Source organism: Rissa tridactyla, chromosome 3, assembly GCF_028500815.1.
Source record: "Rissa tridactyla isolate bRisTri1 chromosome 3, bRisTri1.patW.cur.20221130, whole genome shotgun sequence".
Lineage (NCBI taxonomy): Eukaryota > Metazoa > Chordata > Aves > Charadriiformes > Laridae > Rissa > Rissa tridactyla.
Genome location: NC_071468.1, coordinates 49,039,008 through 49,052,396, shown reverse-complemented (window position 1 = coordinate 49,052,396; position 13,389 = coordinate 49,039,008). Strand labels below are relative to the sequence as shown.

General features: G+C 46.0%; 1 protein-coding gene across 3 annotated transcripts in view; it reads right to left on the bottom strand.

The window, feature by feature from the left end:
* FRMD1 (FERM domain containing 1) overlaps positions 1 to 13,389 on the bottom strand; it is a 44,074-nt gene that overhangs the window by 28,069 nt on the left and 2,616 nt on the right. For all 3 annotated transcript variants that reach the window (XM_054196949.1, XM_054196951.1, XM_054196950.1), the window contains exon 2: positions 5,163 to 5,328. In XM_054196949.1, the coding sequence (XP_054052924.1) occupies positions 5,163 to 5,258 (96 nt within the window). In that variant the 5' untranslated portion in view covers positions 5,259 to 5,328. The remainder of the gene's footprint in view (positions 1 to 5,162; positions 5,329 to 13,389) is intronic.

The window sequence follows — 13,389 nt, the reverse complement described above, 5'->3', positions numbered from 1 at the left end:
TTTTGTGCGGTACCTACCATGCTATTTATAGGTGCTCTTACAGAAAGTGTGTTTGTAATCACAGAAGTGAAAAATACTACTGTCTTGCAGACTTTTTTTTTTGAGAGAGAGGTTAAGAGAAAAAACAAAGAAGAAAACTTTCATTCAGGAGAACTAAGAACAGAAGAACACAAACAAACCCAAGATTGTATGGTTTGAACGGAAATAGCTCATGGGTTAGAGATGAGGTTGCTCTGGGCGCCACACAGAAAAGCTGTCCCCTGCTGACTTCTCGTCACACAGCAATTAACATCATCATCTTCTGAAGCTGTCGCCAATGGCCCATAAGCTCTTGCCCCTTTCCATGCCACACCGAGACCTTCCAGTACCCTTGCCTCCCATAACACTGTGCATGCACTGAGGAAGCACTGGGAAAGCAGACATGGATGTGTACTATGATTGGAAAATTCCCCCGCTAAATCTCCTCCCACCTATAGCCTCATTTCCCCCTGCCCCACTGCAACACTCCAGGAGCACAGACAGACAGACAACCACAGCCACAAACAAAACCCCCAAACCCCCCCACCCTCAGAGGTGTGGGGGCAGGAGCTCTAAGCAAGAGCAGATGGGGAGAGCAGAACAACAGCAACACAGACAACCTCAGCTCAGCCCAGGGTGCAGCCAGCTCAAAAATGGGCCAGAACCTCTGGATTTTATTACACCGCTGCTGGACGATGCAGATTAGCAGGAGCAGCCTTCCCGAGGGGGGACAGTGCAGCGCTACCTTCTCAGCAGCAAAGAGGAAGGGGCAGAAGTCAACTACTGAGCTCTCCTACAAACTAATCACCGCCATCAAACTAATCGCCACCATAATTCTTCAAACCCTTTTAGTGCAGGCATGCCACACTCCTCAAACAGGCCGTGTTCCCCTCCCTGCCCAGGATGTACCATGTCACTAGACAAGGACAATGGGAAACTGGAGGTCATTTAAGTACTCATTTTCTTCTACTTGACAAGGCATCACTAGCAGACCACTCACTACTGATTTATCGAGAGCTTTGAAACCTGTGCTACACCAATACCCACATGTGTGTGCATATACACGCTTTGGGAGGGAAGGAGGTAGTTCACAGGTCTGATAAGACCTAAAACCACATCTCGGTTTTATTATGCGTCCCCATGTGAGACTGCACCCTGACAGTCTCAAACCTAAATGCAGTATTTGCTCAGCCACCAAGAACATGCAGCTGGAAGGGGAAGTTGGGCACAGATCTGCCCCCTTTCTCAAGCAAGCAAGCTCTGAGCATGTTCTTCTATCTGGGAAGGACTCACTAAGGAAGAGGTGACCTACCCCTAGCCAGAATGATTATGTGCATACAAGAGTCACTGGCAGCACAGGACTCTATGTAAAAGCTATATGATTGGATGAATTTTCTAAGTGACATGCTTTCACACCTAAGGGAAGAAAAACCTGCTTACGATACTTAGTCCTAGAGAACTGAGCACTTCAATGTTTTGTGACACTCAGCTCTAAAGCAGTGATTTAATCAGATTTCTTGCACAGCAGGTATGTGAGCTACCACCTTGTCCATTCTTCTTTCAGCACTTCCCTTCTCTATCAAGTTTTACTCCCAGCCTTCAAGGCTATGCAATACTGATTACACTTGCAATCACTGTTCCCTCCTCCTGCCTTGCCCTCTGCTCAAAGCAACCAACATTGCCTTTTGCATTTTTCATCCGTGCGCTTCTCTTTGGCCTTTCCTCCCTTTGCGTACGGTTCCCATGCCAAGCTCCATCCCAGACACACCGTGAATCATTCCTTGACCTGATGCTCAGCTTTGCCCCATGTCAGACTCAGGGCTTCTTCACACATGAAATTTAGTCCAAAGTGAAGTTGAGTGCAAGTTTACAGAAGGTAACTGCTACTCCAGGGTCATTCTGTGTCCAAATATGCACACATATTGGTTACCTATCTCTATTTTTCTTGGTTGATATGCTTTAAAACATCAGCTCTCCTGCTCACAGAACAATTTCACACTTCAGACCTATGCTTGCCATTCACCAACACACAGGGCCTCACCAGACTTCCTCCCCTCCAAAAATTCCATCTCACACTCTCACCTTTTCTGCAGCAGTAGGCAAGGAGCAACATCTGCTGTGGCTGCTTCTGATCCACCCAAACACAGGTAGGGCAGCTGCCTGCCCTGCTGCCCTCATTGGCAGCCGGACCTTCACTAGCATAGGTCTCTCCTTTATTCAGCTGCTACCACCCCAGAAAATTTTCAGAAACCTAGTCATAAGAACTAGTTGATATTGATCAAAACTATTAGGGAGATAAGCAACAATGCTGGCAGATAAACAAAACTGAACAAACTGGATACCACTCCAAGATCTTTGGTGCAACAGATACAGTTTTTAGTTGCACCATTCTCACTCACAGCCTGCTTAACCTCCCCAGTGCTCACGCTCCATCTCCCCACTGGGGCTGCCTGCAGCAAGGCAGACTGCTTTGCTCTGTGCTCCAATGTCCGTTCTCCCCAGCGGAGACCTCCCACTTTGCCTCGCTGTCCTCGGGGCTGCTGGTGAGCTGCAGCACCCACTACTTCTCCTCACTGCTCTGCTTCTTCTCATGTTCACAGTTGGTCCTGGGAAGACAGTTTTCCTCCTCACAATCCCCTCAACTTTGTCTATACATCCAGAAAGGTGGATATCAACATTAAGAGATACCCGATTATGGGGGAAGAGACTTTAAAATGGCTCCTGCTCCTCTCTTCAATAGTACTGTCTGCGAAGGGCATTAAGACAAATCCATTTTAAAGAGTGGGCTTCAATCTACATGTGACCACATAAAAGACATATAGGTAAACTCTTATCTGGAAGGGTGGAATTTGTATGGGAAGGGGGAGAAAGGAATTACCTGCATAAACACGGTGCTTATCACGGGAAGGATCTGTAATTTATTCTGCTGGAAGGATAACCACTCCTACCTACCTCACTGAGCTGCAAGCTTGTTTAGTATTTGCATTCCACACTGAAGAGGTTAAAAGGCTTTGGAAATCTTAAGAAGGTGCCATTACTATTCTAATAAATGCACAAAGTATCTGTGGTTGTGCTAATTAAATTTGGGTTCTACCAACATCACTAGAAAATTGCCTTGATGTTCCTTTAAAAAAACAAAAATATCTCTTCAGCTGTGAAATCTTAATTTTTGTTGTTGTTTTGAAAGGGGTGTTGTGGTAAAGACAGAAGCCAAATGAAAAGCTGGTTTTGGTGACTTGCCCAGCTGTAACAGGTCATGTTTCACTCTCTATGCAATTAGGACACAACTGCGCGTTGAGGTCTCATGTTTTGTCCCAGGCAGCTATTCTCTTTCACGTGCAGGCATCTTCACGTACATATTTTCCCAACTTCCCAGCCACCAAAGCAAGGGGCAGAAGTGAGGAGGGAAAATGTCTTTAAAAGGGCTACTGAGGGGTGCTGTGGCAGGGATCCCTCTGCAGGACAAGGTGACGATGCGCAAGGTGCCCTGACTCTTTGGAGGTGCAGCAGGCAGAAATGGGAAGGGGACACAGCACCTTCCCTCTGTCCCTGCCAGCGCTCAATGCAAAAGACCATTTCTTATTCTTATTAAATACCATGGTGGTATTTAAAAGACATGTCGATGTGGCACTTAGGAACATGGTTTAGTGGTGGACTTGGCAGTGTTAGGCTTACGGTTGGACTCAATGATCTTAAGGGTCTCTTCCAACCTAAATGATTCTATGATTTTATGATAAACTGCAGGTATGGAGGATTTACCGTATGGTCTAAGCACTGCTTATACTTAATGCAGTGGAGAGTGACCCAGCGGTGGAGGAACAGCCGTATGCCCAGCTCGGGCACAGGCGCAGCGAGGAGCGGTGACAGCACCAGCCCTGCCAGCACGCCGCCCTCCTGCACACCGCTCCGCACCTTCGCTGCAGCAGGGCGGGCTCTGCTATCGCAGATCTTGAGCATCCCTCATAAAAGCTTTAAGAAGGTGAGATTTAGACTCAGTTGCAACAGACCATTACCCCAGTCCGTGCACCTGTCACCAAGAACTCAATTAAATCATCGTTTTGTGGCTTGCACTTAAGCCAGGATATTGCAAAAGCCTTCTGGGGTGGTAGATGGGCTGGGTTTGAACCGGTAGCCTAGAGGCAGAGTGCCCCACGTTTTGCTGTTAAAGCCTTGTTTCTTTGTGGCTGTTTCAGTTAACGATGCCGCACTTAAGTGCGGCAGGTAGGAAAATTCCTACATGGATTTTGAAGATTAGCCTGCATAGTTTCAAAAGCCACCGTTTCAAATCAAGTGCTTAAAATAACAGTTCACCTCAACTGTCTTCTCCCCCTCCCCATCCTGGGCGGGGTTGGGGGGAAACCCACCCAAAACAAAGCCAAACCTCCCCAGCCCACACATGAGAGCACACGCTCCCAAGAGAGCACTTCTGTTTGAGTCCAGCTTGTCACCTCAACCTCAAGTGCCTCGCTCAGCTCAGTTCCTCGCAAGTTCAAGGAGCGGCCAGTGTTGCACAAAGCAGCACCGCGCCATGGTGGACACCGTGCCACACGGGGCTGCCAGCTGACCTGGCCCTGCTGTCACTCGTGCACACACACTCAGGCATTTGAAGTGGCGATCAAAGGAACAAAGCGACTTACCTCTGGGTTGTTTTGTGTACAAGTACTCAAAGGAGGGGAAAAAAAACCCTCCATGGTTGTTTACTCTGCCTTAGAGGCTTTGAAGAGATCTGCAGACTATCAAATCCAGAAATAGCTAAAACGCCAGAGCAAAAGGTCATGTGTTGGGCATGCTTGCTAAGTCATCAACCCATTTCAGGTTCAATTTTTTAAAAAATTGCTACATATTATCAGTAGCAAAAAAACCATGAAAACACTCAGAGAGAATAAAAAAGAAATAACAACAGAAAAAGAGCAGAGGGGACCCCCTATTGAAAAATACAAACATAACTTTTAAGGAACTCTGCAAATGAGTCGAAGCAGCCCAATTAGAAAATGGAACACCAATTACCCTAAGCTGGCTAATAGCCTTTCGGTCAGCAGACCGGCACCAGGCTTTTGGGAGAACAATGGGAGCTAACAAAACTGAAGGGCAGCAACAGCCAGCCACGACGGCAGACCTCCCGGCCCCCCTTCCCAGCCACTCACCCCGACAGCCAGGCTGAGCTGCTCCCGGGTGGGCAGGAAGACACAGACGTTTCGGCTCTCCAGCTGCATCCTGCCGGCCAGCAGTGCCCGGCTCATGGTGGGCAGCTCCACGGGGACCAGGGGTCTCCTCTCTGGGCGGACGTCAGGCTCCCTTCATCCCACGCACCTGCCGAGAAGGTGAGAGAGAGCATCAGTGCCACGCCCCTGCCAGCACTGGGAGCAGCCTGTGGCACATGTTTGATGGGATGCTTTCCTTGTCACTGTTTAAAAAAAAAAAAAAAAACACAAACGCTGTCATCTGTTTTACAGTGCCACGGTCAATGTTTCCACTGGCATGGCAGCACAAAGTGGGCAGAGTCAACCTTTAAAGAGCCTGTGAGTCCCAGGAGAATGCCATAAAGTAGTCGCGTCTCCATGGAATAATAAACTAGACTCAAGGTTTCGAGACGCACGTAAGTGATAAGGCAGGTGACACCATGGGCTGCTTCCCGAAAACACCCACGAGGAAGGGGAGAGCACACTGTCCTTCAACCAGGGGCCTCACTCCTGCCCAAAGTGGAGGTTTCAATGAGCCGTCAGCAGGCACGTGTCAGCGCAGTGGACTTCTTCCGAGCTGTCTTCCCCCCTCTCTTTGCTCTGAGCCCCTGGGAAACTGCTGAACCCAAATCCTCTGCCCCTCAACTCCAAGGAAGAGGCAGAAACACATAAACTCACAAGGCTGAGCTGCTGTTTGGTACTTTTTGCGTGACAAGCACTGCCAGTCTCCTCCCGAGGGCTGAGCCCAAGCTGCACGAGCATCTTAGAGCTGAAGTTATGGTAACAACAGAAATAAGAGACAGAAATTCAATTTATGCACAAAAACACAGTAGCCAACATCATCTTCATGTCATCGCTACGCTAGACACAGTTTGCTCAGCAAATTGTGACATTTTATTTACAGCCCTCTGCTCTGACACTCTCCAGGGCAAGGAAGCATCCCATGGCACTTGATGAATCCGGGAGGATGGGGAGAGGCTCCTCAATGGTAGGTTAGGGATGAACACCACCAGAGATCTGAACTGGTGCGATACCAACTGGTTACAGGGTCCGCTCCACCCTCGCACAAGATTTGATGCAAGCCAGCAAACCCTGGCTGCCCATAGTCACCCCCGCACGACTCCCTTTGGCCAGCAACACCCAAACACCCATCACTGGGACAGCAACAGGGGTGCTGCTGGCTGAAACCTGCCCACAAAGACCCGCACCCCGGGGACGGGCACGTTCCCCAGCAAGGGCAGCCAAATACACAGCCTGCCCACGGGGACAGGCTGCGAAGGGACGCACGGGCTTTGCCTTCACCCTCCAAAATGGATTCAAGCAAGCAAACAAGCAGCAAGAAAGCAGGTCATGTTACGCAAACACACAACATATATACATATATGTACTTGTGCATGTGTGCATTACATGTAAGTTTTACAAGCATTTTGTATTTACAATCATGTTTGTCCTGCTTCAGGGGAAAAATATGACAGAATTAAACTCTTGCGTGGGAGATGGGAAAAGCAAACCATCACAGTAAAACAAAGTACAGGACAGAAAAAAGAACTTGGATTTACCCCTCTCCCTTCAATTCCACACTCCAACGTTATAGTTGGGGTTTTTTTTAAATCAAATACGAGAAAAAGATCTCTAAGTGTCCTTTTGCAAGTACAAAAGCTGATCCACGCACCTCCTTCCCTGAGCCAGCATATAAAATGCTTCTTATTCTTAATAAAGCATTTTTTGATACAAGTTCTTTATGTAGAGCATCTCTTATGATACACAAGTACAAAAAATTGCATTTATTGTATTAATGAAGGGAGGTGGTTATTAAAGGCTAGTATTATTACTACTTTTTTTTTTTCAAAATCAGAATTTCATTAAACAAGAACTAGGAGTTTTAAAAAGAAGATTGCTCTAAATTATAAGCAAGCAGGAAAGACACGTTTCACTTCCTGGGACAGGTGAAAGTTTCTATTAAATGAAATATTACGAGAAAAAAAATCTGATTTATCCTCTCTTATTGATATAATTATACTGATGAGCTCTCTTAGGCTCCAGGCTACACACTACTAACACCTGTATATAAATTACAGATGCCTACGGAATGACTTGAGGGCAACAGGTCACCATTATTATTGCCAGCTGATGTCATATGCGCCATAAACTTTATCAACAGCGTAAAGACCTTGGAGTATGAGCTCATGCTTTACAACACAAGGAGGTTTGTCTAAATTGTCAAACCGCTGCCCAGCGCACATTCCCACTCGCAAGGGGAGATCACGTTCAGTGAAGATGTTCACGTGGCTCATAACACAAGTGAAAATAGGACAAAGAAGCGACCACAAAAACACATCCACACAATTTTCTGTAGATAACTGAAGAAATTGAATCCCACTTCCCCATAGCCTCTATAAAACAAAGCTTCTGGAAAGCTTTTCCTCTGGTCTCACACCTGCTTTGTCCATTTGAATTTTTAAGAGAACAACTGTGAACCCCAAGAGCAAGAAAGTAAGGAAGGACAGGGAGAAGGTGTTTTTCATTTTACATTTTAAAACAAATGAGCTTGTCGATCCCACCACAGCAGGTAAGAGGTTAAAGAAGCAATGTCCTTAATCTGAAGGGGGAGGTCAAACAAGCCCAGCTCAGCCTTCTCTTCTTTAGAGGTATGTTAGGATGTGATAAAACATAATGAATCATTAACTCGCTAGCATTGCATGTTTACACCTTTTTAAGAAAAAAAAAAAAGGAAAAAAAAAAGTTGTGAGCCAAGTAACTGCCCAATGAAAACAAGCGGCCAGAAGGAATGCTCTTACTCAAACGTACACAATTTCAGACTGCCCATATGCCATTCTTTTGTTTACCACAGATTCCAACCTCTTAACCTCAATTAAACCCTAAAAGCTCCAGCAAACGCACTGCAGATGAATTAATAAAGGCTGAAGTCAATCATCAGGCTCTGGGACACCCTACAGGTTGTTTGGTTTGGGGTTTTGTTTTGTTTTTTCATATTTTTTTTTTTAACTACATCACTTCATGTTTTATCTCCCAGAGAAGTGCATTTTGAGATGTAATTGCTCGGTCAAAGGCCTGGCGGTCTATCAATGAAACAGTCAAAGGCACTATTTATTTGTATTCTTCTGGTATCAGTCAGGAGGCTTATTAGTGCCCAGAGTGATGGCACAGCTTATGTAGCACTGTTTATTTTACCTAAACACACACGCAGTGGAGCTTTGGAAAACACGCCTGTCATTAATTTCAAGACTCCTCTGATTAAACAGCTCACACATGGCCAAAGAAACTCGTTAAGAAAAACCCCCTAATCTTCTCCTCCTGTTTCTGTTGCCTCTTGAGCTGCCTCCCAGCACCGGAGCAGAACCTCAGCATTTGCTCAGTAAAAGCCGGAATGGCCAAGGTTTGCTCCAGCAAGAGGGATAAGAGCCGCAGACCCTTCGGAGGGAGGAGGAGGATGCAGAGGAATTCCAGAGACTGCTGGCTTCAGATATCAGCACGACAACTAGCTAAACCACCTCACACAGACCATATACACAATGGCACAAGGATGACTTACCACCAGTGAATTTGGGGCCATGCCACGGCCAGCCTGTCTGGAAGCAGGTCTCATCCAAACAGCGTGTGGGTTTGAGTAGCCTTACAAGCACTGCTGTATTTTGCACATCGGTCTATGGAACCGCTGTGAATTGGGTCCTAAGGCTGATTTCAGCCTCTAGGTACTGCCACAACCACATCTCAAGGGGATGAAGCAAATAGATGAATGAACAATCACCCACCAACTCAAAGCAGCAAAGCAGAACAAAGTCCTCCTCTATTGGGGGGGGGAGAAAAAAACCAAAAACCAAAAATCCCAACCCATAGGTAATTCTGCGCTTCTCTCAAAAACACCTGGAAACTTGCTTTGTAAGCTTTATTACAGTGAAAGATCTTGGAAAAGCTGGTTTTGGTACAGCTGACAGAAAATGAGCATTGAGAATCTTCCTGATGGAACCTCATCAGAGTGGCCCTATGGAGTCCCATTAAAAACTGTCCAGAAATGTTAAGACTCTTATTAATGTCTTAGGCTCCTACAACTAGACTCTTAGGCTGCAGTTTCACAATCAGCTTAAGCAGCTTTAATCAAGGCAGCCCTGCAGCAAGACAGACAGACAACTGCCTGGAAACAAGCCTGCCTTCGGCAGCAACCCACACTTGGGCTGCCTCGTACTGGTGAGAGACGGCCTTAAAACTGAGAACCCCCCTCACCTGCCAGGTATTTTGTCCCCTCAGAGGCATACTGTAGAGCACCAGTACTGTCTGCAAAACAGAGTAATAAGGAGCCTGAGCAAGTAAAAGATGCAATGATGGCATATATTAGCCTTTCCCAGCAACTTTTAAGACCCCACCCACCTCCTTTGACTACCCCTTGAGATAATGAAAATTTCTCTGGAAAGATGCATCAGTGAGGGGGGGAAAGTTGCTTGTCAGGGTCAAAAACAAAACTGAAGGTAGACTGTTTTATGTCGTGGCTGCAGCAGGTGTGAAAAATGCCACCTGCAACCAACAGCCAGGACAACTAGGTCATGTCCTGCAGTAACTTTCCAGGAGTACAATGACTTGTCAAATGTACCTGCCTCAGCATCACTCCGGGACTGGCACGGCACATCCAAGGGCAAGGATGCCATAAGGAGGCAAGGTACTGAATTTGGTGTCCACATGATGCTTTTGAGGGAGAATACACACCTGCCTTCAAGCACTGAACACCACTTAGTAGGAAGGCCTATGCCAAGCCATTGAATGAGGAACACTAAGATACCTCCCAGTCGCTTGGGTGCCCTGAAGGACTGGATCCCAGAATGCATGCAGCTTGGCCACAGGACAGGTGCCACACCAGCAGCAAAGACAACTGGCTTTCAGTCCACAGATGTGGGAGATGCAACTGCAGCAGGCCTTCTACATCTGCTATCAACACTTGTTAGATCTGAATGCGGTCCACTCACAGGCATGGGATGTGAACTTGGCTCCCACTTATCGTTTTGGATTTTCAAAAGGTACAATGGGAGATGCCTCTAGAAACTCCAGGGCTGTGGAGCCCTAGCACCTAGCCCTTGGTCATCACCCTGCACACTTTTTGGGACAGACAGGGAAATCACCAAGCACTGGTCTTAAATGCCAACCAACATCCTTCTTCTTTCCTTCCTGTACTAGCTGCACTCCCTGGTGACACCAAGCTTTAACAATAAAGAAGAAAATGCTTTTTTGTTAGTCTTCATTGCTGGATTAGACACAGCTCCTAGGTAGGCATGACTGCCCACACTCCACCTTCGTGCTGTGAAATTCTGCCTCAAGTCAAGGAGCATGAGTGAGTGTGGCCAGTGTGCTCAGGAAGAAGGGCTCTCTGAAAATTCCCAGAGACACCCATTCCGAACCTGGGACCACGCTGCTATGCTACTCTGTAGGCTACCCTAGTCTTTATGCTCAAAGACAGGGGACAACTCTCCGACCCAGGGATGATGCAGCATTCTCTGGTAGCCAAGTGAAAGCAACACACATTTCTGGGCACACATCAGACCTCACTGCTGCAAACCAGTTCTCAAGGAGAGGAAAAAGGCTTAGCTGAGGACAGAGCACCAAAGGAGGTGCTCCTACAGCGCGTGGGAGTGCAGAGGCAGGACCACGCAAAGAGGCAGGACCACGCAAAGAGGCTGTCACGTTTCCATCTGTCTCTCCCATGGGATGAAAAAAGCTCCTCAGCAGTTTGCTCCCTATGAGGACAGCCCAGAATGAATCATCTGGGCTTAATCTTTCCCTGAAACCAAAACTGAATTCAGGAGCCTTTTGAGAGAAACAGGCAATGAGTATTAAAGGCTGCAGGCAAAAAGGGACGAATTACGATCTCACTGGGACCAGGTTTTTCCACCACTTCCAAGTGATGGAAAGTGCTTTTGAGTTTTTGTACACAAAAACATGCAGCCTTTTAAAATATGTTATTTTATCAGAAGCATATGCAAAACTTAGCAACGTACATGCTTTAAACAATACCCAAACAGCTATTCTTTTCCAGCATGCCATTTTCCTGGGGGGACAAACATTCTCCTGACAACATGGGAAGAGCAATGGATCAACTCGTCCTGCCTTTTCTTTGATAGGTAAAATTAGTAGCATGTATCTTACCATGTCCGACTACCAACATGAAGTTTCTTGTTACAATGAATTTGTTTACTTATGCATAATCTATTAATGGCCTTGTTTATTGATTACCAATCGCTTATAGGGCTTCCTCATATTCATAAATCAAGCACATTAATTAAAATTTATGAGTAAGTAGCAACTGAAGGTATTGACTGGCCTAGGTAAATACAGAACCAGCAAAATATGGCACAAGGTGTGAGCCAGCCTCAGTGTCCATCACACCGCACATAAAGCGGCTGCAAAGGAAGCCTGCTCACAAGTGCAAAGCTCCATTTTCTCAGATGGATTACCAAGACAGCATCACACGAGATCTTGCAAAGATTAATGGAACTGAACTGCTTCGCATCTCTTTCGAGATGGACCCTTACAGGAAGCTTATTCACGAGCATACATATGCAGAGCCAGCAGCACAGTAAAAGAAGCCACCAGTCTGGCATCTCAACGCGAAGGACAGCAATAGCAGATACTTCGGTTTGGTGCTCCAGCGCTCGCCCTGCGCGCTTCTGCCAAGCGGTGCAATCTTTACTAAAGACTGTTCATCGTTTCTACCTGTGGGAAACAGGAGGGGCAAAGTACAGAGGGGGAGAGCTGCAGAAAGGTCTTTAAAATAAGGGAAAGCGAGGCTTTCTTCCTGGCCAGTCAGGAAGCTTAGGAAGTGCAAGGAGAGAAGCAGCAAGACCTGGTCTCTCTAATAGCAACTCAAGAGAGAAGCATCGTTCTATACCATGCAAATTGCAAATGCACGAAGTCTCATGATCCAAAAGCCCATAAATTAATTCTCCAACTGGAAACATATTCCTTTTTTTTACGTCTACCAAGGCTAGAAACAGGACTTCTCCCAAGCAGATCTATTATACACTTGCCTTAAGCACAACAGCTGAGTGACACTCTTCTACAAGACTGTCTTTGCAGAAATTGTTCCACTGTGACGGTATTTTTATATTTGAGCTGGGCTGGACTGAATTGGAACAGATCACTAAGCCTTCTGAAATATTTTACAGAGCTGTCAAAAAAAGCGTGAACAAACTCTTCCTTCATTTTCTATTCTCACCAAGATCTTGTAAGTTCTAGAATTAAGCAGACTATGAAATCTTTACTTAAAAAAAACCAACACAACAACCACAAAACACACAAACAAAAAAAAGCAAAGCATCATTATAACTTCACAGGCAATACCTGGAGTTGCAGGACAAGTAAGAACAGACATGCTTTCACCAGTATATCACGTAAAGAACTCTTCTGAGCAGGAATAGCTTTCCTATCAGTAATGCCCATGTGAAAAAAACAAACAAACAAAAAAAACCAACAACAAAACAAAAAAACACCAACATTGGCTTACTTCTTCAGAGGAAGGAGAAAGTCCACTGCTGATGTCCTGGCATTTGAATCACCGTCTAAATATTCAGACCAACTAGCCAGCTTCTGCATCAGTTTGCCGCTAACTTTTTACCCCTAAAGTGTACAGATAGTCTTGAACATATTCAAAGCAGAGAGGAATATTGATTTATGTAAAGTGGACGGACTTCCAGAAAGAATAGATAAAACTCCACCTGGAACACAGCTTGCCTCTATTACAAGTGTGAAAACACCAATTTGCCAATACCTTGATAAAATTAACACAAACAGCAGGGTCTCCACAATTCGATGCAGTTCAGAGACCGCACATGGTACTGCCAGACACCAACTTCAGCAAAGCGATGGGGAAAATGGGAAAACATGGCCCAAAAAAGAACAAAAGAAAACCCCAAACCCACAGCTTTAGAGTGTGCTGCATTTTTGAGGTCATGCCAGATTTTGCAAAAAGAAGAAATAGGGGGGGGGCAGGAAGAGAGAAAGCAAGCATAAGAAATGGTTTAACAAGAAGCAAATTATTTCCTCCTGCTATTCGCTGAGGAGCAGCTCCTCCTCATCAGAGGACTTCTTTTGGGCTGAGACCACCATTTGTCCATGCTCTGTTACTAACCACACACTACAAATTAAGATACCACTGCTAAAAACCACCAAGATAATCAAGGAGAGCGGA